This window comes from Apodemus sylvaticus, chromosome 19 (assembly GCF_947179515.1).
Source record: "Apodemus sylvaticus chromosome 19, mApoSyl1.1, whole genome shotgun sequence".
NCBI classification, from domain to species: Eukaryota; Metazoa; Chordata; class Mammalia; order Rodentia; family Muridae; genus Apodemus; species Apodemus sylvaticus.
Window position 1 is genome coordinate 5,683,576 of NC_067490.1, and position 27,772 is coordinate 5,711,347.

The 27,772-nt window shown below is 45.8% G+C and overlaps 1 protein-coding gene across 1 annotated transcript in view; it reads right to left on the minus strand.

The window, feature by feature from the left end:
- Positions 1-27,772, minus strand: part of Srpk1 (SRSF protein kinase 1) — a 35,946-nt gene that overhangs the window by 3,986 nt on the left and 4,188 nt on the right. Inside the window, exons 3-14 of the mRNA XM_052163060.1 lie at positions 20,263-20,381; positions 18,929-19,037; positions 18,158-18,245; positions 17,080-17,167; positions 10,970-11,076; positions 10,234-10,399; positions 8,630-8,655; positions 7,986-8,199; positions 7,197-7,610; positions 6,747-6,847; positions 2,088-2,195; positions 529-598 (exon numbers count right to left, since the gene is read on the minus strand). Of these exons, the coding sequence (XP_052019020.1) occupies positions 529-598; positions 2,088-2,195; positions 6,747-6,847; positions 7,197-7,610; positions 7,986-8,199; positions 8,630-8,655; positions 10,234-10,399; positions 10,970-11,076; positions 17,080-17,167; positions 18,158-18,245; positions 18,929-19,037; positions 20,263-20,381 (1,610 nt within the window). The remainder of the gene's footprint in view (positions 1-528; positions 599-2,087; positions 2,196-6,746; positions 6,848-7,196; positions 7,611-7,985; positions 8,200-8,629; positions 8,656-10,233; positions 10,400-10,969; positions 11,077-17,079; positions 17,168-18,157; positions 18,246-18,928; positions 19,038-20,262; positions 20,382-27,772) is intronic.

Genomic DNA, 27,772 nt, shown 5'->3' on the forward strand with positions numbered 1-27,772 from the left:
AAACCAGGATGCAGTGCGTGCTTCAGGCAGAGGAAGCACCGCATCATCGTCCTCTGAAGCACTGCCGGGTGCCGTGCTGACAGGAGAGGAAGGAATAAACACGACAGCGCGTCTCTCCCTACTCGGTACCTTTCACATAGGCTTTAAATTTCAGTCTAGTAGCAGTTCCATGGAACTCCAGACTGCACTCTGTAGCTCACTCCTTTCAGAGTTTAAGCAGTGCTGGGTTGGGCTCAGGGCTCATGCATGCCAGCCAAGCACTTCGGCAACTGAGCCGTCTATCTGGCCCCTAATTCAGACTGTCTTATTTATTTATAAGCTTCTTGAGAAAGGGGCTTGGTGCCAGGCAGTGGTGGCACAGGATGACACCACTGTCCCACCCAACTGTAAGCTGGCTGCATTTCTCCTGCTTTGGGGTCTCACACATACCTAGAACAGTGCCAGAGAGGCCTCTGGTGCCAACAAATGATCTCAGTTACAGTGAAAAGCAAAACAGCTACACACCAGCAGCTGGTGAAGGGGACTCACCTTCATCTCGCGTGTAATCCTCCCCGGAATGAGGCTCGAACAAGTAGTCCCCTGTGGCTAGTTCAAAGGCCTAAGGAAAGAGAGCATGTAAAAGCACCGGGAAACAACGCTGTTGCAAAGCCTTTGCTACTAGATTCCAAACCTAGATGACCACTTGAAAAACACCTAAGACTGCCTCTGAACAACAGCTATCCACCAATAAAATGGGGCAAGGAACAAAGCACCACCAGTTAGTATTGGTGTTGGGACATCCCGCTGGGTAAAAGAACCAAGGAAAAAGGAGAATACAGACCACAAAGTAGAGTGGAGCCTCCAGCAGTGAGTGGGCTGGCCGCGCCCTACAGTACAGTCCACATTGGCAGACGAGGTCTCTTGGCAGGATCCTTACAGCAAAGTTTCAGCTGCCCTTTTCTTATTAGCTCTCTGTGTGTGGCTGTGCTAACTGCTTTCAAGAGCTGGTTCTTTCTTTGCCACCATACGTGTCTCAGGGTTTGCAGTCAGGTTGTCAGGTGACTTTATCCAGAGCTAGCTCATGGACCTACATGACTGTTCTAGCCACCAAGAAATGGTGTCTGAGATGAGTCAGATCTCACCATGGCACTCTGTGGCCAGAAGTACGTAGCTCGCTGCTGCTGCCCTCTCCGAGGCCAGCAGAGGGCACGGTGGGGGTTAAGGATCGGTACATTAAACCACTGTGAGACAAGCAGCCCCATCCTGTGCTGAAATCCTACGTAGTTGGAAACGTAATCTCCATTCCAGATTACACTGAGATTTTCCTATGTAGCCCAGGACAGTCTTAGATTGCTGGCAATCTTCCTGGTTATCAGGCTTAACAAGTCCTTACCTCTCCTCTGAAATCCTTGATTCTCTTTGCTTATTGCTGGGACTAATAAAATAGCAATTAAAAGTTTTTAAGTGTGAGAACCTGACACATAGGGAACCTTCCCTGCTGGTGACATGCCCAGCAAGTGTGACCCCCCCCCCCCCAAGGTTGTTTTCTCTACATCTGGCCCTGAATTTGTACCTTTGGGAACAAAATACCAAGCTAGTGCTTGTAGCCAGCTGAGTAGGAGTTGATTTGAAAAAGCCAGTACCCAAGGCCACTGTGTAAAGCAAAGGCCCTCGTGGAGGGACTATGTCCTCAGCTGCCTGGTCTGTCTGGTCAGGGCAGTCAGTCTTTTTGAGCACGGAAAGCTTCAGCTCAAGCTCATAGCATAAGCCCACAGGACAGCAATGCCCTTGGCTGATGCTCACAAGCACAGACTGTAACAAAGGGATAACGTGCCTCAGCATAAGGCAGTGACTTGTGAATCCATGGAGGCCTGGGCTTCATACCACCTGGCCCAGACATCTGAGGAGTGGCCCCAACACAGAGGACAGTAGCCTTTCAGTGGCACCCCCAGTCTGTAGACAGGTCAAGGATAACCGCTCAAGGACAATAGTAACCTACCAATACAGAAAAATTAATGCCTCAGAACAACCGCTTTCAACCCACCCAAGCCCCACCCATGGTTTCTGACACATGGCGGTGGGCAAGCAGGGAAGGCAGTGGGGCTCACCATGCATGCGGTGCTCCAGATGTCAGCAGGGGTATTGTAGCCAGATCCTATGAGGACTTCCAAAGACCGGTACTGCCGTGTCTGGATATCTTCGGTGAAATGCTTGTGCTGAGTGAGTCAATGAGTGAAGAACCTTAATACTCATTTCTTTTAAAAGGAAAAGACTAAGGCTTACTTATCGATGGAGACCTAAGTGAGCTCTCTGAAAGCTTATTGAACAATCTGCCTTACTGCTATTCCAAATAACTTAAAAACTGAGCCTTAGTTTGGACATACAGACTTAGGAACAAGAATAGCTTGGTCAAGAAAATAAAAAATTAGAGTCGGTGTGATGTTACATGACCTCAATCCTAGCACTTGGGAGAGTCAAAGGCAGGTAGATCTCTGAATTCTACATGGCTAACCTAGTCTACATGGTGGGTTCTGGGCCAGCCAGAGTTATAGTGAGACTGTTCAAAAAGCAAAACAAAGAAATCCAAACCAAGCAAACAATCAAAAAATATATAAAAGTAGATAGAAAAAGAGCCATCAAGAGGGATCGGCAGGTTACAGAGGCTGCCAGCAGGCAGGAGTTGTGGTGCTGGTGGTGCACTCTCTTCTGCAATTGTTCTCTGACCTACATGCATGTTGTGACACACTAGTGCACACATGCATGCTCCCATACAAAGAACATTCAAAGATAAACTCAAATGACATTCAAATGTGAAAATAGAGTACAAAAGGCAAAGTCTACAGCCCTGCTAAGACAGGCAGCAGTCAGGCAAAAAGGCCGTGTGGCTCAGGCTCAGAGTCGAGCGGGGCAAACGTATTCCAGATGGGAATATCAACAGAGCAAGCAAACACAGCAGCTGAAGACAAATACAGCTCATGGCTACGTTAAAACCAGGAGAGGAAGAACCGGGCCTTCAGGGACAGTCACTGAAAGCACAGAGCACACACACAACTTGGAAACACAAAGGCCATGGCTGGTGAAATGGCTCAGTGGGCACACATGCCTGCCAATGTGAGCTTCATCCTGCAACCCACACCCTGGAGAGCACCAGCCCTGGCAGGCAGCCCTTTGCCATGCACAGCATCTCTCCAATCCCCAGTCTCTCCTGCTGTTGATTTCTAGTCTCCTTTCATTGTAATACATATATAAAAAAGTATTTTAACTCATCCATATTGTTAAGGCCTGCTTTGTGTCCTAGTGTATGGTTATATTTTAGATACTAGTTCCATGGCAGTGTGTTTTAGTATACCTTCTACTTTAGGGACTAGTTCCACAGGCTAAGAATACCTGCTGCAAGGTTTGGATGGCCCACGCAGCAGGTGTCTGTCAACTGTCCAGCGTGACATACTAAAGTTTCATACTAAATAAAGCCCACTGCTACTGGGCTGCTGTCCTGATGGCTGTTCCCTGGCCAGTATGGAGGGATTCCCCCCTCCCCCCTTTTTAAGACTTATTTTATTTATATGAATACATGATCCCTATACTGATGGTTGGGAGCCACCATGTGGTTACTGGGAATTGAACTCAGGACCTCTGGAAGAACACTTAGTGTGCTTTTTTTTTTCTTTTTGGTTTTTTTTGAAACAGGGTTTCTCTGTATAGCCCTGGATGTCCTGGAACTCACTCTGTAGACCAGGCTGGCCCAGAAATCCGCCTGCCCCTGCCTCCCAGAGTGCTGGGATTACAGGCGTGTGCCACCACCGCCTGGCTCACTTAGTGCTCTTAACTGCTGAGCCACCTCCCCAGCCTCCAGATTTTCCTATCAAAGTCTATTTTGTCAGATGGCGAACTGGAACCCCTCAGTTCTTCGTACGTGCTCCTTGCCTGGAGCACCCTTCCACATCAGTTCACCTCTGGTCACACCTGTCCTGAATGCTGGGCAATCTTGAGGAACAAAGTGATAGTTGCTGCTGTTTGGTCTGACCTGCTCACCTCTCTTTTTATTCTTTAAGACATTCATGTCCATCTGCCATGGTAGTATAGACCTTTAATCTCAGCACTGCAGAGGTGGAAGCAGGCAGATCCCTATGTGATCTAATCCAGACTAGTCTACACTGTGACTTCCTGGCCAGTCAAAGCTACACAGTGAGACTGTCTCAAAAAAGAATTCATATTTTAAAAATTGTTTAAGGACAGAAAAGATACTCAGTGGTTTAGAGCACTTGCTGCTTTTATTGGGTTTGGTTCCTAGCACCCATGGCGACTCCGATCCAACCTTCTCTAACTCCAGCTCTGGGGAACCTGAGGCCCTGTGCACAGGCACCAGGTGCACAGACATGCACGTAGAGACACACACCCAAATTATATGCACACACGTATCTGTGCGTACATATGCGTGCGGACATGGAGGTGTGAGGGATGTTAACACCCTGGAGATGGAGCTATAGGCAGTTGTCATTTGCCCCGTGTGGGTGCTGGTAATTGAAGTCTAGTCCTCAGTAAGCACTAATTACTCTTCACTGTTGAGCCATCTCTCTCTGATCTGATCTAGCTCCGGGGCAGTCCACTCTCCTAGCCTTGCGGCTGCTACTCCCTCACTCTGTAGAGACAACACTCCATCCCTCGTGTCTTCTGGAGAGCCAGCAGCTCTGATGCCCCGTTTGTCAGGGCTCTCTGTTTCAATTCTGGTGCCATTGTATACTCTGTGCTACCTGTTTGTTAGGACACAGTACGGCAAGGATCTTTTCTGCTCTCTTTCTCTCCGGAGCCAGGCTGGATGGGGTCTTGTCACTGTGCCCGACATCTCTGTAGCACTGCTCTTACTGACTATCCTGGCAATTCCTCTAGCGTGTCTCTAGGTCTTGGCCTTCTCTTAATTCACCCTCCTGGTGAGGCTTTCCAGAGAGTTTTTACTGACTTACTGTGATCTTCAATGCCAGTATTTCTTTCTTTTTTTCGGGTCTTATGATAGGGTTTCTCTGTGTAGCCCTGGCTGTCCTAGAACTTGCTTTGTATACCAGGCTGGTCTCAAACTCAGAGATCCGCCTGCCTCTGTCTCTGGAGTGCTGGGACTTTTGCATGTGGGGCTAGACTGTTTATAAAGCACTCTTATTCTTCCAGAGGGCATGTCTGCACTGCCCACGCAAGACCAGACTGCTCTAGGGCTGCGGTTTGATTCCCGGTGCTCCTCTGGAATTAGAGTAATGTCTACAAGCACTAACTGCCAAAGGGCAGGTGGGCAGGAAGCGCGAGACACAGTCACTTAATGGACTCTTGGTACGCAGCTAAGACCCCAACTCAGTGAGTGAAAAATCTAAAGTCAAACCTGCCCTGTCTCCTAACCACACACAGGTGTAAACTGATACATAAAAGAAAAAAAGCATGAAACTAACCCCCCCCCACAAACCCAAACAACAACAACCAAACAAAACTAAAGGTGTTTGGAGATCATATAAACTCCCATTATTGAATGCTGAATGTTGGCAGGTTGAAGAAATGACCAAAAAAAAAAAAAAAAAAAAAAAAAGAAAAGTGACCAGGGTGCAGCCCGGTGGGACAGTGGTGTCTACAACAAAGGTCGAAGCCCCTGCCAGTATGTCTGCTGACTGTGCAAGGGGGCCTTACAGACATCTCAGCAGACACACAGTAAAGGAGGTACCCAGGGCTAGGGAATGGCTAGGTTAGGCCTGAGTGGGACCCTAGCACCTACATAGAAGACAGGCAGGAAGGCACACGGGAGGCTCTCTGGACATCACAGGCCCAGGTTCAGTAAGAGACCCTGAGTTAAAAGAGGGCTGCCCAGAAAAGAAGAAGAAAAATTCCAGGTCAGGTCTGATGATGTACACACCTCTAAGTCTAACAGTTGGGAACTGAGACAGGAGACTGATCCAAAATTGGAGGCCAATTGCATACAGAGAACTCAAGGGCAGCCTAGACAACTGTAAGATCCTATCTTAAAATTCCTAAAATACAGCCATGTAGTAGTATTACATAACTTTAACCCCAGCACTTGGGAGGGAGAGGCAGGCAAATCTGTGAATTAGAGGCTAGCTTGGTCTACAGAGTGAGCTCCACGACAGCCAGGACTACACAGAGAAACCCTGTCTGGGAAAACAAAAACACAAACTAAAGAATCCTAAAACATTTGTGCCAGGAGGTGGTGGGACACACCTTTAATCCCAGCACTTGGGAAGGGGAGGCAGGCAGGCTGGTTTCAAACCAGCCCGGGACAAAACAAACAAACAAACAAACAAACAACCCCAAAACTACAACTCAAAACAAAAAACCACTTATATAAGTAGATATATAAGACACCAAAGAAACTACTAATAAAAAATTATAATTACATGTTTTTTGAAGGTCTTCATCAAAAGGTTTTGAAACAATCAACAACATAAAAAAGCATGCCGCTTTTGATACAGGCACTCCTCCTGTGACCTGGCTCACTAGAGGGCAGCCACACCAAGGACAGAGAAGTTTGATTTGTGTCCCAACACTACATGGCCAACTCAATCTCCTATTGGTTAGTTGACTTTAAAGCCACTGTCCATGTTGCCGCTGGTGCCAGGGCATCAGGTGGGTGTGGGCAAACAAGCAGAGCCACTGAGGATGAGGAGGGGAAGGGGAAGGGGGTTACTTTTTGCCCTATATTATATGCTTTCTAAATAAAAGTGTCACTGAGTCAGCCTGTCCTTACCCCAAGTCACTGTAGACTAAGTGTGACTTACCACCCAGCAGGCATTCCCAAGGTCAGCAATCTTCACTTTGAGTTTTTCTGCATTTTTTGGCTCAAGGGGATTAATAAGAAAATTTCCAGCAGAGAATTTTCCTACAGACAACAACCATTATCAGTAAAAGAGTTTAAATGAACACAAGATACCCTAAGGGCAACCAAGGTGTCCAGGGTGAGACTCTTGTCAGCTCCCCACCCCTAGGCAACCTCTAAAGAAGCTCTCTCTCTAAGGCTCAAGTCTTTTGAGTACTAAGTCCCTGAGGAATGAAGGCTCAAGTGGCCCCCCCCCTCCCTCCCTCCCTCCCTCCCTCCCTCTCTCTCTCCCTCTCTCTCCCTCTCTCTCTCTCTCTCTCTCTCTCTCTCTCTCTCTCTCTCTCTCTCTCTCTCTCTCTCTCTCTCTCTCTCTCTCTCTCTCTCTCTCTCTCTCTCTCTCTGTGGTTGGTACCTTTGCTGTCCAGAGCTCCATTGTGCTCCTGCTCATCCCCAGAAGGGGAAGGCGTGTCTGCCCGAATGGTCTCCTGGAGGTGGGTGATGTCCTGTTGGGCAAGTGACTGTTCTACAGAGGACTGGCATACCATGGTCTCAGGTACCTCGGAGGCCGCAGGTGTGCAAGAGTCTGTGTCTTGAGACGGACTGCTGTCTCCATTTGGAGAGTTTAGGAAACTAGGTTCCTGCTTCAAATCTTGGACAGCACAGTCATTAGCATTATGCAGATCCTCTGTAAGCCTCAATGTCTCATTATTACTGTTCTCAGTGTAATTAACGACTCCAATCACTCCATTGCAATTAATCTCTGGTGCTCCACCCTCTCCAGCAGGCTCCGTGAGTGTCTGGTCCTGGCCAATGGAATTTGACTCTTCTAAGGAACAAACAGAAAAGGATGCATGTGCGTTTGTGCTAGCGAACAAACAGCAGGGCAGTTCTCACAAGATCAACACATCCTCTAGATACCGTTCATACCGAGCAGCTTAAAACAAGACTAACACGACAGCCCTCTAACGCCTCCTGATGGAAGGAAAGGACCTCATCTTTACCCAACGGCTACAACGACTCTCTCCACTTGGGAGGAAAAAGCAACAAGTCACAGTGCAATATCTACCAGCTGCCTGCATTAGAGCAGTGTGAACTCTCACAGGACACCCCCAGACGAGCTGCATACATGACAGCAATATTACAAACGAGATAACCCAGTGTCAGTGTGCCATCAAGTCATTGCCGCAATGCTCTTTTATACCAAGTTTCTCTTGGGTCATTGTACTGGGTGGGCTCTCTGTCAAGGGTCTTTCAGCAGGCCTCGGTGGCGCTTCTTGCTGGCTAGGTCTTTTCTGCCCAGGGCCCGACTCTTTCTCCATTTCCTCAATTTCCTGCATTCGCTTCTCTAGTAATTCTGCCTGGCGCTTCTGCTTCTTCTTCAATTTCTTCTTCTTATTCTTTGACATTTTGTCAGCCTGGGCGGAGATTACAAACAGATAAAGCCTTCAGGTGGCTAATCCATCACCCTGGTTGGAGACAACTGTTAACTTTAATTATTTCCTAATTAAATTCCACTCTTTCCCTAGTATTACATTAATGTAAAATCATCAGATTTTCTATGAAACTGAATAAAAAGGACATTAACAACAGGCCTTCATCTTCTGCAGCCTGAGGGGATGTGACTCAGACACCTCTATTACAAAAACCGCATCAGTACAAACTTGCTGAAGACACGATGAAATTTATTGGAGAAAAAAAAAAAAATCACAGAAGCGCAGGAACGGTCTTTCTGTTTGGTTTCCACACTCTAAACAAGCTCTGACCGCCACATCACACCCGTGCCCGGCCCGGCCCGGCCCGGCCCAGAGAGAAGTGAACAGAGAAGCACTGTGTGCTCATACTTACTGGCTTAGGCTGTGGGGCAGTGCTGACTGAAAAGAAAGAAGACAAAGCAGGTGAGAGTGCTGGCAGCAGGCGGGCAGCGCAGAAAGACACTGCCACCCGAGGGGCATCCCCACACAAACTGCACTTTCTAACTGATACCCAAGAAGCTGCATTATTTATTTTTAAAGAAAACAATCAATACACAGAAAGGGTCTCACTATGTGGACCTGGCAGGCCTCAATCTCGGAATCACTTGCCTCTGCTGAAATTAAAGACACGTGCCATCCTCCCCAGCTGAGCTGCACGTTAAGGCCTGAAATGTTCCCTTCTCAGCACACAGCTGATGCTGCCCATGCCAGCACCCGCTTCCCACAGGCTTCCCACCTCGCCACACTTCCCTTTGGCACTGTGAAGGACAGTTACCACGTGGCTCTGTGCACACTGCGTGGAGGTGGAGGACTGAGAGCACCTCTGTGGAGTCGGTTCTACTTCTACTTTAAATGGGTTCTAGGGATCGAACTCTGATCACCACTGCTGCATGGCGAATGCTTTTACCTGCTGGCTCACCTGCTAGCTCACTGTCAGCTTTAAAGGGTAAGGTAGGTGACATCAAGAGCTCAACAGTCACCATGTTGCATGTTGTGGGGAACAATTTAGCTTAGGTGTTTCATCTTCCCTCCAAAAGCACTTGTAATTGTGGTTTAAAGCTGATAAAAAACCCACCCTCTTCTCATCTCACAAACTGAACCCTAGTCAACAACTTTCATCTCCTTTGTTCTTCCTTTCAATGAAGTATCAAGAAGAGCCTTCAAATATAATTAAAACTACAATTAAGGCACAGCGGCCATCAGAAGCACTGAGCACAGCCACTTGATCCATTGGCTGGGCCATGGGAGGTCCATCTCCCTCAGTGCCTGTCTAACTGGGCCAAGGTCTCCTTGATAAAGGTAATACAGCAGCACTCGCTCCCTGGAAGTGTCAGTGAGCGTGTGAGAGCACCAAGAGGCAAGCACACAGTCAGTCACCCAGGGAGCACCCAGTGTCACACACACCGGGGAGCCCAAGACAGAAAGATTAGGAGTTCAAATTCAGACCGGACTACTGTATAAGAAGACTCATCCTAAAAAATTAAAATGAGGGTCAGAAACCTGGTTTAGCAGGCACTGACAGTTGCTGTCTAAGTGCCTAGGTCTGACTCCCAGGACCCAGATGGGAAGAGAATTCCCAAAAGTTGTCCTAACTTCCACACGTTCCACATGCCCCTACAAAGAAAATACAAAAAATATAAAAAAGCCCATCAAATAAAAACACTTTAAAACAGTAATGTGTTGGGCAGTGGGGGGCGGGGGGGCCCACACCTTTAATCCTAGCACTTGGGAGGGAGAGGAAAGCAGATTTCTGAGTTCCAGGCCAGCCTGGTCTACAAAGTGAGTTCCAGGGGGGCCAGGGCTACACAGAGAAACCCTGTCTGGAAAAACCAAAACACACACAGACACACACGTCAGCTACTTTACTATATCAAAGACTTTTATCTAAAAAATAGCAACGGTTAATTTTCTTCCCATCTGGAAGAAACACTGGTCCCTTTAATGTTGGGTCTGACTTAAGTGAAGCACCCCATGTACCTGCAGAGCCCGATGGTGGGGGGGCTCCAGAACGTTGCCACTCCGTGGCCTCTGCAGCCAGCCTCCGAATATACTGCTCATTCACGGACAACAAGATGTTTTCTGGTTTGATGTCAGTGTGGATGATCCGGCACTTGGTGTGTAAATAATCCAGACCCTGTAGCACCTAAATGGAAATAAAGCTTTAGAAGCTTCCTTAATACAAGATGCAAGTTTGCTGGAAAAGGAAGAAATCACAACACACATTTTTAGAGGGGGGAGGGGGCAGCAATTAAGAGCACTGACTCTCTTCCAGAAGACCCAGGCTCAATCCCCAGCAACCATGTGACAGCTGCCAACCACCTCAAACTCCAGACTAAGGGGTACTCATCTATCTGGCCTCTGCCATCCGTGATGCAGATGTGGAGGCAAACACCACACATAGGAAAACAAAACAAAAACCCAGTGCCAAGATTTTGTGTCCCCATACTCACATGTAGACAATTTCCAAGTGAGTCACCTCCCAACCCTAACTAACCCTTAGTCTGCTTTTGTCAGGAAGAGAAAACACCTGACCTTTATTATATAAAGATACCATAAGCCAGGTGTAGTGATGAGACTCTTTAAGCCCAGCACCCAGGAGGCAGAAGCAATCCTGAGCCCTGGGGCACATGGTCCACAGAACAGTCAGACACTTCTCAGAGGACAGCAACTGGGGGATGGGTGTACCCCATACAGCAGTGATCAACATACGTACTTGCTGAATAATTTTTTTGACACAAGGCAGAGGAAGGCCCTGATAGTTGGACTTGATGATCCACTTAAGCAGATGATGCCCCAAAACTTCAAATACCATGCAGATATCTAGGTGCTCATTAAGGAAAAAAAAAAAAAGTACAAGAAAGCAGGTAAAAGGTAAGACTTCAGCATCAAGGGGCTTTTCAGTCACAGAACTACTTTAAAAAGCTGTCAATAATGACACTATAATCAGTGATGACACACATCAGAAAGGCCGGTTTAGGACTAGTTAATCATTATTTTTTAAAGATTTATTATACGTAAGTACACTGTAGCTGTCTTCAGACACACCACAAGAGGGCATCAGATCTCATGACAGATGGTTGTGAGCCACCATGTCGTTGCTAGGATTTGAACTCAGGACCTTCAGAGGAGCAGTCAGTGCTCTTAACCACTGAGCCAAGTCTCCAGCCCAAGGACTAATTATATACATTATATAATTATATACATTAACATACATACATATTCATATGTATGTGAAAGGAAAGACCAGTCTGGCTGTGCAAAGTCTCAGGGCCAGGGTCAAGGACTGATGATCCAGGTTCCCTTCAGAATACTGGGGTAACATGCCCAGTCTCACAGTCTCACCATGAAGAACAGAAGAGACAAGACACAAAGCTAACTGAAAGGGGAAGGGGACAACATGCTTTTCTTCGTCTGTGGTGGAGCAGAACAGGCCTGGTGTTTGTGAGGTAAGTGCCTCAGCACTGGGCTAGCCCTCCCTGAAAATTTAACAACAGAACTCTGACCTGCTTTATATAGCTTCTGGCTGTCATGTTCAGCCTGGTGCCATGACTGCTCTGAATGCCAGCATGCCGCCCACCCCACCCCAGCTGAGGAGCAACATGAAGCACCTCGATGTTGCTAACAGGACCATGCTGTGATGCGGCCCAGACTGCCTTGATAAGTTAACAGACTACTTTATGATGAAAGTTAACATAAAGAGTTCAAGGAGGCAGCACTAGAGAACACCAAGACCAATAAATGTCCATGTTGTGAGAACATAACTTGTGGACTCAGCCTCCTGTGAGACCTGTAGGTAACCTACTAGACCAGTGTCATACAAAGCATGTCACCTTCACAGCAGAGCAGCATCTCAGTGATGAGCCTGATCCACTAACATCGTCTCTCACCATACGATGGACAACACTAACCCAAGAAAGCAACCACAGACTTAAATTAAGGGATCCGACAGGTGGGCTCTTATTTGTCCAATTCAAATAGACAAATCTAAACAGATGATGGTGGTCACTGGGCGGCAAGGGCAGGAGTCCAACAGGAGGAAGTCTTGAGACTCTCTTGTCAGACTGAGTTGTGAATCTAGGAGTCCCAGGCAGCAACAGCACAGAGAACAAACAAGGTACCAAAGGGAATGCTAAACCACCATGGTGGGCATTTGCTGATGTCCCTTCAAGCATTCAACAGTGCTCAAGGACCCAGGAGAGGAAACAACTGGCGGAGAAGCACCAGAAAGAACGGGAGGAGGACAGTAACCAGCTTCTGCTCAAGAGCTGTAACACTGCATGCATGCATGTATGCATGCACGCACGCACATGCACAGAATCAGTCACAGGGTCCTGGGTAAAACATTCAGGAAGATCTTGACGAAATATAAAGGGAAATTTCGGTCACTTCTGAACGAGCCTTGTTTAGCCCAATCATAAATGCCAACCTTGGGTAAAACTATTCTGCAAGTAACACAACTGCATCCTAGAGTAAGTCCCAAAAGATTTGTAGGAATGTCAAGTGTATAGCACACGACAGGAAACGAAGATGCAGGACAACACCAAAACTAGAGCAACCACTAGAAACCTAACTAAGCCAGAGCCAGAGAAACTAGACTTATCAGACAAGGCTCTGAGAAGGTAGAGTCCAAAATGAAGGATGCAGAAGCACTGGGATGCCGGCGCAGGCAGGATTGGAAGCCAGCCTGGTACAAACAAGTCAGCACAGGAGGGACTGCTCAAAAGAGAAAAAGTTCAATAAGGACAGTAGAAATGTGGGCCATAGAAAAACCATCACGGTGATACCAAATGGTGTTAAGAGGCTATCCCTTAGTGAGGGCACAGGCCAGACGGTGGAAGAGGCTGGACTAGGATGAGCTCACAATGAAAATGAAAGCCAATGCCAGGCTTGCAGCCAGCTTGTGAGGAGCTGACCTAGGACTGTAGAAGCAAAGACAAGATGTCAGTTCAGTGTGAGAGGGACATGCAGCCTTGTGAGGTCTGCAGGACTGCAAACAGCTTATGGAAGAGGGAAAAGGTCAAACACTCATTTCCAGGGTAAGGAGCATTGGATGTGTGTACGGAGTCTCGGACTGTTACTGTCAGGCCACTTAGCACTTTTCAAGTATAGAAGATGCATATTACTAGGGCTGTAACAGCAAATAGAAGGCAAAGAATAGTTAAGAGGCCGCCAGATGAGAACCCTCAAATCCACACCAGGAATGACAGTTGTTCCTTAGAGGGTCCCTGCCTGCACTGGACAGAAAACCCAGCTTTTAGGTGACACAGGAACTCCAAGTAGCAGGAGTGCGTAAGGACTCAGGCTTCTCTGCAAGGGCAGAGGAAGCTTGGCTGAACAGTCACGGTCCTGAGAAACAGGCAGAGACAAACAGACGCTCCATTTGCATGGAGACACCACAATTCCTATGTTGCTGACTGAGGGTGTTTGAATGAATAGCCCCCATAGGCTTGGGCAGGGAAGGATTAGGTGAGGCCTTATTACAGGGTGAGTCACTAGGGAGGGTTTCGAGGCTTCAAAAACTCACACCAGGCCCGGAGTGTCTTCCTCTGCCTGCTGCCCAAGGACCAGGATGCAAAGGTCTCCATGCTCCCCATTACGATAGTGGATTGAGTCTCCGACACCTTGGCTATCATAGGTAACAGACAGAACCCATAGTCATCTGCTGCAGGAAGTATCCTGGAAAGGCCTGTAATGGTTTGCAACACCAAACACAGCCCTGACAGGGAGCAGAGATTTCCTGACCAATTAACAAACAAGGGGCTGTGTTGGGATGACCCTGAAGTGTCCACAGCTGAAGAGTTACTTTAGGTCAGCGGCCACGGTAAAGCTGTATGTGAGAATCACAAGTCACTGGTTCTAAGCCTTGTCCCCAGGTGCAGGTTAGTCTCACTCTCCTTTACCAACCTCTGGTAGGCTGGGACGGAGCCTCACGCTGGGACTGTCATGGGTTTTGGTGGCTATTTCTCAGAGTTAACCATTTCTGTGTTCCAGAAGACAGAAGTGTACTCAATTACACTTTGCTGATGACATTGTAAAAATATCCTGAAACATGGGACTCACAGGTCAGGGTCAGGCCTGACTTTCTAATAAACAGTTGTAACTATGCACAGCATGCTGTAAGGCACTCATGCGGGAGAGGCTGCGCTGCGGCCTCACGGCTGTCCCGGTGGGCGCTGCGTAGCGGATGCTGGCAGCAGGATGTTGTTTGATAGGTACTTTTCATTTGGAGAAGTGACAAGGAAAGTAGAAGGAAGGGTGACCACTGCAAGGGAAGCACAGGTAAGCTGCCTCCACAAGCAGGCTGACACCACAAGTCTGTGCAGGGAGCTCAGGGCAGCCAGGGCTACACAGGGAGAAATAAGGCTTGAATGTTTCTTTTCGATTTTGTTGTCGTTAAAGCAGCCATCTCAACATTGACAGTTTTACAAACCTCCCTTCCTAATCAAGTTAAATCTAGAAGACGAGAAGCTGTGTTTCTACTGTTGGATTATTTGGAGCTAAGCAATGGCAACAACAGGAAAGAAATCCTAAAAGACTGAAGTTTAATTGTGTCAAGGGAGTTTGAACTGGGAATTAAAGACACCGCTTTGGGCAGTCCAGATGGCTCAGTGGCTTAGGGCTGCAGAGACACTTGTCACCAAGCTTGAGTTCAATCCCCAGTTCCTGTATGGTAAATTATCTTTTGACCTCTGTTAAGTATGCCATGACATTTATGAATAGAATTTAAAGTTACTAGGTTGTATCCTGTGGGCAGGATGATTTCAATAAGAGCTATCTGCTAATTTCAGAGAGTTGGGTACAATCCTGTGTGGGTGTATGCTACTATGATTGCCTAAGGTTAAGAAATTGTCCTGAGGGGGCTGGAGGGATGGCTCAATGGTTAAGAGCACAGGCTGTTTTTTTTAGGACATGGGTTGACTCCTAGGTTCTACAAGGCAGCTCATGGCCCTCTGAAACTCTAGTTTCAAGGTATCCAACACCCTCTTCTGGTCTCCATGGGTACCACACTATGTATACATACAATCAGACAAAACATACATTAAATGGAGGCAGAGGTACATAGGCCTACCAATCAGGACCCAGAACTGCATTCCCTCCCTAGTGGAGGCTGAGGGAGCAGTTTCGGATTCCCATCTCAGCACATGTGCCACTGTGAGCTCAGAGGCCAGGCTCTCTGCCCAGCACAGGTATCTGCCTGCCCAAAAAGAAAAACCAGGTCTTTTCCAACTCTAAAACCTAAATTTAGATTTCTTAAAGTTAATTTTCATAATAGGATGTAAACAATAACTCCATTTAAATTCTTTTTAAAGTATCTTACGTTATGTGCATATTATATTCTCTAAACATGTGTATGTGTTCACATGTGTGCAGTACAAGGAAAGAAGAGGGTATCAGATCCCCTGTACTGCAGTTACAGATGGTTTTGATCCACCATGGAGTGCTGGGAACTGAACCTAGAACTTGCTGAAGAGCCGTAAGTAGTTCTTAACATCTGACCCTTCTCTAGCTCCCATGTAAGTTCTAAACATAACAGATATAGCCAGTTCATTCTCTTTACTACTGAAGCCTGATAAATAGTATAGAAAAAGTACCCTAAAAATTTTATAGCCATTATTTTTCATGAAAAATTGACTTGCTGCCAGGCATGATGGGTCACATTAGTGACCCAAACCCTTGGGAAAAAGAAGCAAGAGGACTTCCATTTAAGACTAGCCTGGACTACATAGTAAATTCAAAGTCAGCCTGGGCTACATGGTAAGTCCTTGTCTTTTGTTATTAAAAACAAACAAACAAACAGGGCTGGAGAGATGGCTCAGAGGTTAAGAGCACTGCTCCTCCTAAGGTCCTGAGTTCAAATCCCAGCAACCACATGGTGGCTCACAACCATCTGTAAAGATCTGATGCCCTCTTCTGGTGTGTCTGAAGACAGCTATAGTGTACTTATATATAATAAATAAATCTTTAAAAAAAAAAAAAAACCTAAAACAAAAGGAAGTTCTTATTCTTAAAACAAACAAAAACCAAAGCAAGTACTTCCTTTAAAATTTCTGTGCTCATCTATAAAAATTGTAAGACCTTTGTTTAGTTACCACAAATCTTAGTTTTAGATAATTATATTTTCTTTTTTACAGATTTATTTATATGAGTACACTATAGCTGTTTCCAGATACACCAGAAGAGGGCATCAGATCCCTTTACAGATAGCTTTGAGACACCATGTGGTTGCTGGGATCTGAACTCAGGACCTCCGGAAGAGCAGTCAGTGCTCTTAACCATTGAACCATCCTCCAGCCCAGATATTAATATTCTTAAAAAAGGGCACGACTGAAGTAATATTCTGAAAAGGACACAAAAAAAATATAGACACAAATGACACCTGTGTGTCAAGGCACATAATAAAGAAAATTATTACTATTTATCTTGTACAGAGAGACAGGAGCATCTTTCTCTGGTAATAAATTATTTTATGATTAATTGAGAATAAGTTCTTGGGCTGGTAAGATGACTAGGTGCGTCTAAGTACTTGCTGATCAAGCATGAATATCTGAGCTACATCCCCACATCCCAGGATGCACGGACTAGGGAAAACAGGGCTGAAGGGATAGCTCAGCAACTGGGAGCACTCAGCAAGGCTGGGCCCAGCTCCCGTGTGGAATCTCAACTGTCTATACGCCACTTCCAAGTTACCTGACGGCCTTCTCTGATCTCTGCAGGCACTGCATGCATGGGGTGCACATATATACATGAAGGCAACACATTCTTACACATAGCTTAAAAATTATTAAACTGTAAAGAAAAAAAAATGGAGTTCTTAAAGGATACGTGTTCCATTAACGCCTGATATTTTAAAGTCATCTAGTAGTTGAACAACCATTTCTCCATTTGGATCATTCGGGTCTGAATTGCGAACCTGTGTTGGGAAGAAGCCATATTTTAGCATGAGTGAAGCAATACAGTCAGTCATCAGGAAGGAGCAGGCAGTCTGAGCCTCTTCCCTGACTGCTGTGAGCACAATTCACCATAAAAAGGAGAGGAAAGGCTTTGGGTGAGATAAACGTGTGTTCTGAGGCATAAACAATCATGACTGCAGCATGTGCTCCAGGCCTACAGTTCTCAACCTATGGGTTTCAGCCCCTTTGGCAAACCTGTCTCCACACATATTTACATTGTGATTCTTAACAGCAGCAAAACTGACTGCATGGTTGGGGAGGGTCAGCACAGAATGAGGAACTGCGTTCAAGGATCACAGCATCAGGAAGGCTGAGAACCACTGCTCTGGGCTGCCTCGCTTTTGTGGTTGTTGTTCTTTTTTCTTTTTCTTTTTCTTTTTTTAACTTTTATTGGATATTTTATTTACATTTCAAATGCTATCCCCTTTCCCTTTCCCAGTCTCCCCTTAGGAAAACCCTGTCCCATCCCTCCCTCCCTCCCCCTTATGCTGCATCTCTTTAGATAGTCTCAACTACGTAGCGGTGACCGGCCTTGAGTTTGCTACATATATCTGATTGGCTTCAAGCTCAGAGATTTGCATATCTCTGCCTCCCAAGTGCTGGGACTAAAGGCATGCACCACCACGCCAGGCAGGCTACATTTTTACAAAATAGAGTAGGTTCACAAACTTATATAACTTCTCTTTTGACCAGAGTATGAAGGACAGTCATGATACTGTATGAGGCACATAACACATGCTCAGTAAAACCCTGCCTTACGTGACATGATGGCGCATGCACATTGTGAGCTGACTACACCAATCCCCACAAGATGAAGGAAACATACAAATACCTTCATCTTCCACTGTGACTCTAAGAAGCCTCTAAGCCTGCAGAAACCCTACTCTATGTGATGCTCAGATCCAACATCTGTCCAGGTACTGCATTCAAGGGTTACCTCACGAACTCACCGATTTCAGCAACCGGATTTCATCTAGTGCTGTTTCTGTGTAATGTTCGGCACTTTTAACTACTTTCATTGCTACAAACTTCTTTCCCCTAAAAAAGACAGTTCAGATTAAATTATCCAACGTTTATCTTCATAGTTAAGACTTAGTATTAAATGGAGACATTCCTTGCTACCTTCTGGCCAAATGGAGCCACTTCCAGAGGACACCTAGGAGTGGCAGAAACCAGCCAGATGGAGCTAACAGAACCTGTGCCAGGTAACTCAAGACAATGAATGTCTTCTCTGATTTAAATGTCCACCTTCTGACTATGGGGACAGATAGAACCTTACACCACATGGTTAAGAAAATGGTATAGTAAAATAAATTTGCAATGGTTGTTCTAATTACCTGGAAATTTAACACTATTCTAGTGAGAAGATTTCTGAGTTTCTATTGTATACCATTAATTAACTCCCTGTGCAGCCTTGAGCTTGGCACTCCCAAGTGCACCACTGATACTAGTTTCACCAGCCCTGGCCTCTGGGGCAGAGAGGCAAGAGAGGGAACTGAAGGAGGGGACGTCAGCAGTGCAGCACTGGACAGCCAACCACACTTCTGTTAGGAACTCATGTCATAAGGAAACCCATTACGTATAATTAGCATACCAATGCTAATTATTTAAAAAAGAAATTTAAAAAAAGATAATCAGTCTAGAGACAGACCTAATCACCTCTTGAAGGTTAGACAAAATATCAATGTTCGTCCATTCCCTCCCAGGCCATGTAAACTTACTGAATATCCCATGATAACCACACTGTGGAAAAGTGTCCCCAGCCCAATTTTCGAATCACATGGTATCTCCCATTAAATAGATCTCCAATTTTCACAAGATGATAACCTCCTGAAAGAAAAAGGGGGAGACGGCGAATGACGAAGTCAGAGGAACCAAGAGAAGTAGCAGCCCCCACTCACCCTGCATCCTGTCAGCACGTATGTACCATGGACATGAGTACGTATGTACCATGGACATACCCTCTTGTAAGATCAGTTCCCTGGGAGCTCTTCCAGGGTCACCAAGCTGGGGTGAGAAGTTACAGGGGGTATGTGACAGTCTGCACCAGCCTGTGGTCGCAGGCTACCACACTGCTGGCCTCTCAACCCCCAACACATCCTCTATCAAAACCAACCGATCTACACTTGTTATCTCAAAAATTCAGAGAGAAATAATAACAATTACAATTATAGAAAGGTCTGTTCTTCTCAATGCAGGTCAGCACAATGAGTTCCTGCCAGCCGCAACCGGAACCACCCCAAGAAAAAAGGAAAAAAAAAAATGAAGCAAAGAGAAAGTCTGCCTCAGGTACATACACAATGCACGTCAGTATTTATCTATGGCTGTAGGAAGAAGGTCCAGGCTTTCCTAGAGAGGAAGGCAGATCCTGGACAATGCCGGTCCTGAGGACCCTGGCAAGTCTTACCACAAACAGGAAGAGAGCGGGTTGATATGATAGCCCAGTTATACACATCTTAGTAGCCATCACCAGGACAAAACGGATTACAATGGTAAACAAACAAACAAAACCCACCTCTGACAGCCAGAGCTATTACACAGAGAAACCTAGTCTCTATATATCAGCTGAGTGTGGCAGTACACACCTGTTATCCCAGCACACAGGGACTATGCTTACACAGTTCAACATACCTTTAAATTTTCCATAGGTAAACATATACTGCCAACTTTCAAAGAGGAAAAAAGATTTCTCTTTCCTTCTTTTTAGATGAATTTCAGTTAGTTACGGAAGCGGGCTCTCTCCACATAGCTCATAGCTCTGGCTGTCCTGAAATCCACTCCATAGATCAGAATGGCCTCAAACTCACAGAGATCTGCCTCTTTGCCTCCTGAGTGCTAGGAATGAATGTGTTACCCTAGCCAGCCTGGAAAACACATTTAAAGGGACGGAGTGCAGGGCAGTAACTCCAGGCTCTGGCGAGACCCTAGCACTGTCAACAAGCGTGAGCACTTAATATAACCCAGCTAGGAGCAAACTCCACTCCTGCATCCTGATCCGAGGACGGAGCAGCAGCAGCAGCAGCACCACCACGCTGGGGGTGATAAGCAAGCGCACCTTTACAGTAGTCATTGGGGTCTTCCTGCTCGTCGTCGTCAGACCCCAGAATCTCCTCCTCCTGCTCTGGGATGTCGCTCTCGGAGTGGGTTGTAGAGCCTCGGTGCTGAGTTTCAGGCCTAAGAAACAGTAACATGTTCACTCCACATGGACAGCAAAAAAGAAAACAGAGGAGCTTAAGAACTGTCAACACCAGCCCCCCACATCAGTATCAGAGGCAGCCTCCGGCCTCAGCAAGTGGCAATTAGTGTGCCCATAATAACTGAGAGCTGAGAAATATACCAACATCCAGACATAAGCGCTAAGAAAGCCACTACATTTTCTTCACCTTGCAGTTTTAAAAAAATATTTATTTTTACCCACTTCATAAACAAAGTGGTTCCCTGATTCTATGCCATCTCAAGTCATCCCGGAGTTGAGATTCCCTGAGGCGGAACACTACTACTCATCCTGGCATTCTAGTCAGCTATTTTTGAATTTCACTTCTGACCACAAAGGTCTCCATGCAGTCAGACCCTGACACCTCAAGCTGCCTGCCGTAAGGGGGTTCACATCAGCACAGAAGATGCTAGCCTTATGCTGCCTAGGCTGGCTTCAAACTTTCTCCCTGTTCCAGCCTCCTGAGTGCCTGGAACAACTTTCTCAAGCCACCGCGTTGACACTGCTTTAATAGCGATAGGAAAAAACTTAGTTAGTTATCCTTTTAAAAGCATGGAGTTTGCTTTTCTTTCTTTTTTCTTTTTTTGTATATTGGTTTGGTTTTTTTTCCCCCGAGACAGGGTTTCTCTGTGTAGCCCTGGCTGACCTGGAACTCACTCTGTAGACCAGGCTGGCTTCGAACTCAGAAATCCACCTGACTCTGCCTCCCAAGTGCAGAGTTTGCTTTTCAATGATCTGTTTGATTGCACCATTTTCTTCTCAGAATAAACTAACAGGAAAAAACGTTGAACAAGAAACTGGCTGCATGCTATGGATACAAAGCACTGTGGTGGAAATCATTGCTAATTTATGTTTTTAGTGGTCAGTCCAATTTTTCTCAAATCCTTGGTTTTTGTCCTCAACAGCATATACAGAAACCAAAGATTCATAACTGATTAAAAATGCATTGTGTGTACACATGGATGAATAAATGAACAACCACATGCATACTGTCAAAAGTGTTCAAAAATCGCCAGGCAGTGGTGGCGCACGCCTTTAATCCCAGCACTTGGGAGGCAGAGGCAGACGGATTTCTGAGTTCAAGGCCTGCCTGGTCTACAGAGTGAGTTCCAGGACAGCCAGGGCTACACAGAGAAACCCTGTCTGGGGAAAAAAAAATCAAATCCAAAAAACAAAAACAAAAACAAAACAAAAAAAGAGTTCCATCCTCAGCTGCACGGCTCTCCAGCAGCTGTCTCGCTGGCCTGGGCTCTCAATGCTCCACCATCTACATCCTCTCTAGCTTTCTGCTTCTCCTCCTTAGAGCTGTCACCCATCTCACAGGCCCCTTCACTGTTTCTATGACACCCACTGCCTCCCATTTCCTGTCTGTCTGTCTGTCATATATACAATGTTCTGCCTGTATCCCTCCATCCATCTACCATATATACAGCCTTCTGCCTGCAGGCAGAAGAAGGCATCAGATCTCATTATAGATGTTATGAGTCACCATGTGTTTGTTGGGAATTGAACTCAGGACCTCTGGAAAAGCACACAGTGCTCTTAATGGCTGAGCCATCTTTCTAGCCCCTGCCTTAAAATCTAAAATCACTCAAGACTTTTTTTTTCTTTCTTTTCTTTTTTCTTTTTTGGTTTTTCAAGACAGAGCTTCTCTGTGTAGCCCTGGCTGTCCTGGAACTCATTCTGTAGACCAGGCTGACCTCGAACTCAGAAATCCACCTGCCTCTGCCTCCCAAGTGCTAGGATTACAGACGTGCGCCACCAAGCCCGGCCCCACTCAAGATTTTTAATAATGACTCCACATCACACCAAAGAACACCACACAATTAAAGCTCACACTCACATATACCACACACGCACACAGTGGTAATGAAGTATATTAAACAACAACAAACTCACTCTATTTTCTTATTACTTCAAAACAATAACCAGAGAGAATTAAACAGTTCACTTTCAGGAGTGGCGAGGGCAGGCTGGGTAAAGGGCTTTGTAAGGAGGATCTGAACACTTCACTAGTTCAGCATAATTCCCAACTACATTTCTAAATACATATCCTAGTTCCCACAAATAAACTTAGTCTCGGTCAAAGACCCTTCCCCATGGACCAGATGGAGACCTTTATAGACCGGGAGCTGATGCCCAGTGGGTGAGCAGCCAGCCTGAGGGAGCCACAGCCCGGGGCTCGCACCTAAGGCTCATGGGCTATGGCAGAAGCAGACGAGATCTGCAGTAAAACGGAATCCCCTAAGATGTCAGTCACATCCATCAAGTCTCATCAATACGGCTACCTAAATAAGACCTGACGAAGACATCACCATGCTAACAACATGGAAGGTTGTCTCACTGGGCCTCATCCCTTGACATGAACTGTAGGCAACTAAGGAACGCTGAGAGCCCTTCTCTACTGATAAACCGATAAACCCTCCAATATCAACTGTCAGCCCTGAAATCATACATATACATACAAGTAACACTGTATGTATATATGTAAGGTGTGTGTGTGTGTGTGTGTGTGTGTGTAACAACAACTAAAGACAAAGGCCATGAACATGCGACAGTAAGGACAGAGTGCACACGGGAGGGGTTGCAGGAAGAAAATGGAAAGGAGAAGATAGTTCAAATTTCAAAAATAAAAACTCTAGCCAGGTGGTGGCGGCACATGCCTGTATTCCCAGCCCTTGGGAGGCAGAGGCAGGTGGATTTCTGAGTTCGAGGTCAGCCAGGGCTACACAAAGAAACCCTGTCTCAGAAAAAAAAACAAATCCAAAAAACAAAAAAACTCTTAAAAATTTAAGACTAAGACATGTACACATTTTAATGCTAAATAACATTAAAGAAAAATGAAGAAAAAAAAGCAAACCCTAAAGCTAATGAATACAGGTAAAAAATAAGCCCAACTATATATTGGTAAAATAATCAAGAACATAGTAATTCAATTAATTTTGGGGACAATTCTCCAACTGTACACTTCCAAGTTGACTATAACCTGAGGACTACTGAACACCAGCAGCCTTGAACTCAGGATATCTGGTGCTGGTACTTACAGCTAATGCAATAAGCTAACAACAATTTGGATTGAAAATAGGCACTATAGACAGATATTGTTTAAAAGTAGGGTGCATACCCACTGTGTCTATCTTCCAGGCCTACAGAAAGTGCCTGGAGACTATGTTTTGTTTTTCGAGACAGGGTTTCTCTGTGTAGCCCTGGCTGTCCTGGAACTCAGAAATCCTCCTGCCTCTACCTCCCAAGTGCTGGGGTTACAGGCGTGGCCGGCCTGGAGCCTTTGGAGCCCTGGTTTCTGCATCAGTACTACAGTCCTTTGGAGATCCGAGAGATTACTATCTAGGACAGGAAAGGCATGTGGTGAGCTTAGATAGCTGGTTAACAAGAGTTGAAAAGTTGAAGATACAGGTCTGAATCATGCAAACAAACACGCTGTGAAGGATGTGGGCATGCCATGTGCTGTGCCCGCTTAGGATGACAAGACCAAGGGCTTAATCTTGTCATTTCTTGCAGAGACATAGTATCTCGGTCCTGAAAGGGTGACACCATTACCTCTACAACTTTTAACCACAAAAAGAGTTGCCCCATAGTCAACTTTACTCATGGAGGCAGAACAGGAAATCACCCAAATGATCATGAAAAGGTGAATCAGGGCAAAAAAAGATTCCAATGTCAGGGTCTCTGTTCACTAAAAGACAGCAAATTCAAAATATATTACATGTGGTTACAGAACCCGCAGTCAGTCAGGGCCCTAGAGCAAGAAGGGTGGATTCCAAAGAATGAGGAAACTTAAGCCTCTGTCACAGGTGTTCACAGATGCACCCACTGACAAAAACTTAAGAAGTTTTACACTTTAAATACACACGCACACACACACATCAAGAGAGAGATGATAGTGAAAATGTCAGCAATTGGTGAATATGAAAGAATTATAGGCACTCATAATCAAAGAAATTTAAATACTAAGATGCAATTCTTCACATTTCAGAATGTGAAAATGAGCAACATTTTCTTTTGTGTGGATGCCAATCCCCCCCCACCCCCCCAAGACAGGGTTTCATTGTGTAGTCCTGGCTGTCCTGGAACTCACACTGTAAACCAGGTTGGCCTCGAACTCAGAAATCCACCTGCCTCTGCCTCCCAAGTGCTGGGATTAAAGGTGTGTGCCAACACCGCCTGGCAGAAGGCAACTTTCAAGAGTTCTCCTTCAACCATGTGAACTCTGGGGAGAGGCCTCAGGACAACATGGATGGCAGATAGTGCCTTCACCTGCTGAGCCATCTTCCCAGCCCAAACAGGTTTTCACGGGAAGCATGCACTGACTCAAGCTACACTTTAAAACAAGACAATCCTTAATCACGAGGACTAGGTTTGCTAAAGCACAGTAGCTAGAAAGCAGAAACAGTGCTTCTCCAGGAGAACTGCAGAAGAGGTTCAGTGTCACAGGCAAGGCCTCAGCTCCCAGACGCAGTCCTGGTCTTAGTTTATCAGAACTCCATGACTTGGGTAAGTCTACTTTATGAAGTTCTCTGTTGACCTGAGGGTGTGGCTCAGTTAATAGAATAGAATGACAAGTACGAAGTCCTGGATTCCATCCCCAGTACTACATAGAACCAGGCATGATGGATGCATGTAATTTTCAGGCCAGCCTGGGATACAGGAAGCCATTTCAAAATACAAACAACATAAAGTTCTCTGTCACGGTCATCCTAACTGTGAAAATGGAATCTATGGAAAAATGATAATCAAACTGTGGTTTAAACAGGTTTGCCCCTACAGACACATGTTTGAAAGCTTGGCTCATCTCATAGGGCACTACTAGGAGGTGTGGCCTTGTTTGAGGGAAGTGTCACTGTGGGGGCAGGCTTTGAGATCTTCTAGTGCTTATGCTCCAAATGCATGGCTCAGTTTCCTTCTGCGGCCTTTGGATCAAGATGCAGACCTCTCAGCTCTTGTTCCAGCACCATGTCTGTCTGCATGCTTCTCACAATGACAAACTGAACCTCTGAAACTGTAAGCCAGCCCCATTTAAATATTTTCCTTTGTAAGAGTTGCTTTGGTTTCGGTGTTTCTTCAGAGCAATAGAACCCTAAGACACAGTCAGTGTTCAAACGCAACCTGTAGCAGTGTGTGCAGGGAACAGGAAAGGGACTATGCAAACATTTATCCACTTGCTCTTAGTAGTGTGTACAGCTATCCCAGCACTTGTCTGAACACTGGAGCTGCAGCCAGGAACAGAGGAGAGAAAGTGTAACCTCACTGTGTGCACAACTCCCAATGAAAGCAACTAAGAAGCCCTCATAGGTCTGAAGCCACCATCTCTGCTCTTGAGTTCCACAGGCAAAGTGCAGAATCCATTACAGTGCTATTGTTCAGAAAACCCATGTTCTCGTGGGACACTGGCCAAGGTGGGCTATGGAAGAAGGCTGAGTGGGGAAGGACAAGCACGCACACTACTTCAACAGCATCGTGACATTTAAGAAAGGAAGCACTGAATTGTAACCAGAAAATTCAAAATGGAGATTCTATAAGGGAAGCTGACGTTCAGGCCAAAGAGTTGGTTTGGAGTATGCTTTGGAGGTCAGAAATGATTCCCTGGGTTTCAAAAGCTAGGCTACAAGCTTAGAAAGGAGCTGGAGAGGTGGCTCTGTGGTCAAACATCAGCTGCCCTGGCAGAGGACCTACATGGCGGCCCACAACCACCTGCAACTCCAGTTCTGGGCTGACCCCTTCTTCTGTCCTCTAAGGGTGAATGCACATGATGTGCAGATATAACGCAGGCAAAACACCCATACATATACAGTAACACACACATCTCAGTTCCGTGCTGGGCGGGCTTCCTTGCACCCTGTCACCCACAGACCTGCGCATCCACATCTGACGCAGCATTGGAAGCAGATTGGGGGGTAACCTCCAGTTAATCTACAAAATCTAGATTCTAGCTGGTTACTTTTCATTGTTTTGTAAAGTAACAGGAGAAAATCTTATTTACTTTGGCATTTTAACAGGTTGGGGGCTTCAGGTAATTTGACAAGCCTGGATCTCATATAGAAACACCCATGTAAGCAAAATGTGCTAACATATAAGCCTGCTAAACAAGAAAATATTTCTGACCAGTTCTTGAAATGCAATTTAAAAGCACACACTTAAATTTAATAAACCCATACAATTAAAATTACAAGTCAACACTGAAAATTTCAGAAGTGAAATTAGAAGGGACTTAGCTCAGTGGTAGAGCACTTGCCTAGTAAGCGCAAGGCCCTGGGTTCAGTCCTCAGCTCTGAAAAAAAAAATAAGAAAAAAGACACCCCTCCCCACAAAAAACCAAGGTAACTGGCAGAAGTGAAAATAATTAGCCACATAGGGGGAAAAATCACTTTATATTAAAAACATATGACGTTCAAAAGCCTTTAAGTAAATGAGAAATATAAATTATTCCACATGACAAAGGATATACCATTTATAAACAGCTCTTAAGATAAGAAAAAGAGCTAGGCAGTGCATGCCTTTAGTTCTAGCACTTGGCAGGCAGGGGCAGGGGAATCTCTCTTATGTTCAAGGCCAGCCTAGTCTACAAAGCAAGTTCCAAGGACAGCCAGGGCCACACAGAGAAACCCTGTCTTGAAAAATCAAAACCTGCTGGGCGGTGGTGGCGCACGCCTGTAGTCCCAGCACTCTGGGAGGCAGAGGCAGGCAGATCTCTGAGTTGGAGGCCAGCCTGGTCTACAGAGTGAGTTCCAGGACAGCCAGGGCTACACAGAGAAACCCTGTCTCAAAAAAAACCAAATCCAAAAAACCAAAAAAAAAAAAAAAAAACTCAAAACCAAGTAAATAAATACATAAACACAGGTCATTTGTTAGCAGTACTAAGCTAGGGCAGTGCACTCCCAGGGACTAGTATGGAACAGACAGGTTGCCGGGTGGTGGTGGCGCACGCCTGTAATCCCAGCACTTGGGAGGCAGAGGCAGGTGGATTTCTGAGTTCGAGGCCAGCCTGGTCTACAGAGTGAGTTCCAGGACAGCCAGGGCTACACAGAGAAACCCTGTCTCAAAAAAAAAAAAAAAAAAAAAAAAAAAAAAAAAAATCCAAAAAAAACCAAAAAAAACAAAAAAGAAGAAGAAGAAAAAAAGAAAATATATATGATAAAAACTGTCCTTCTCTGCTTGAAGCCTGAACATTTTTCCAGCTCAATCACACAATCACTCAGGTCTGCACATCAACTCTAAGATTATTTAATTGCAAGCAGCATGAAAAGTGCAGTCCCAGCTAACTATTGAGATGAGCTGGGCAGAGGTGGCGCACGCCTGTAATCCCAGCACTTGGGAGGGAGAGGCAGGTGGATTT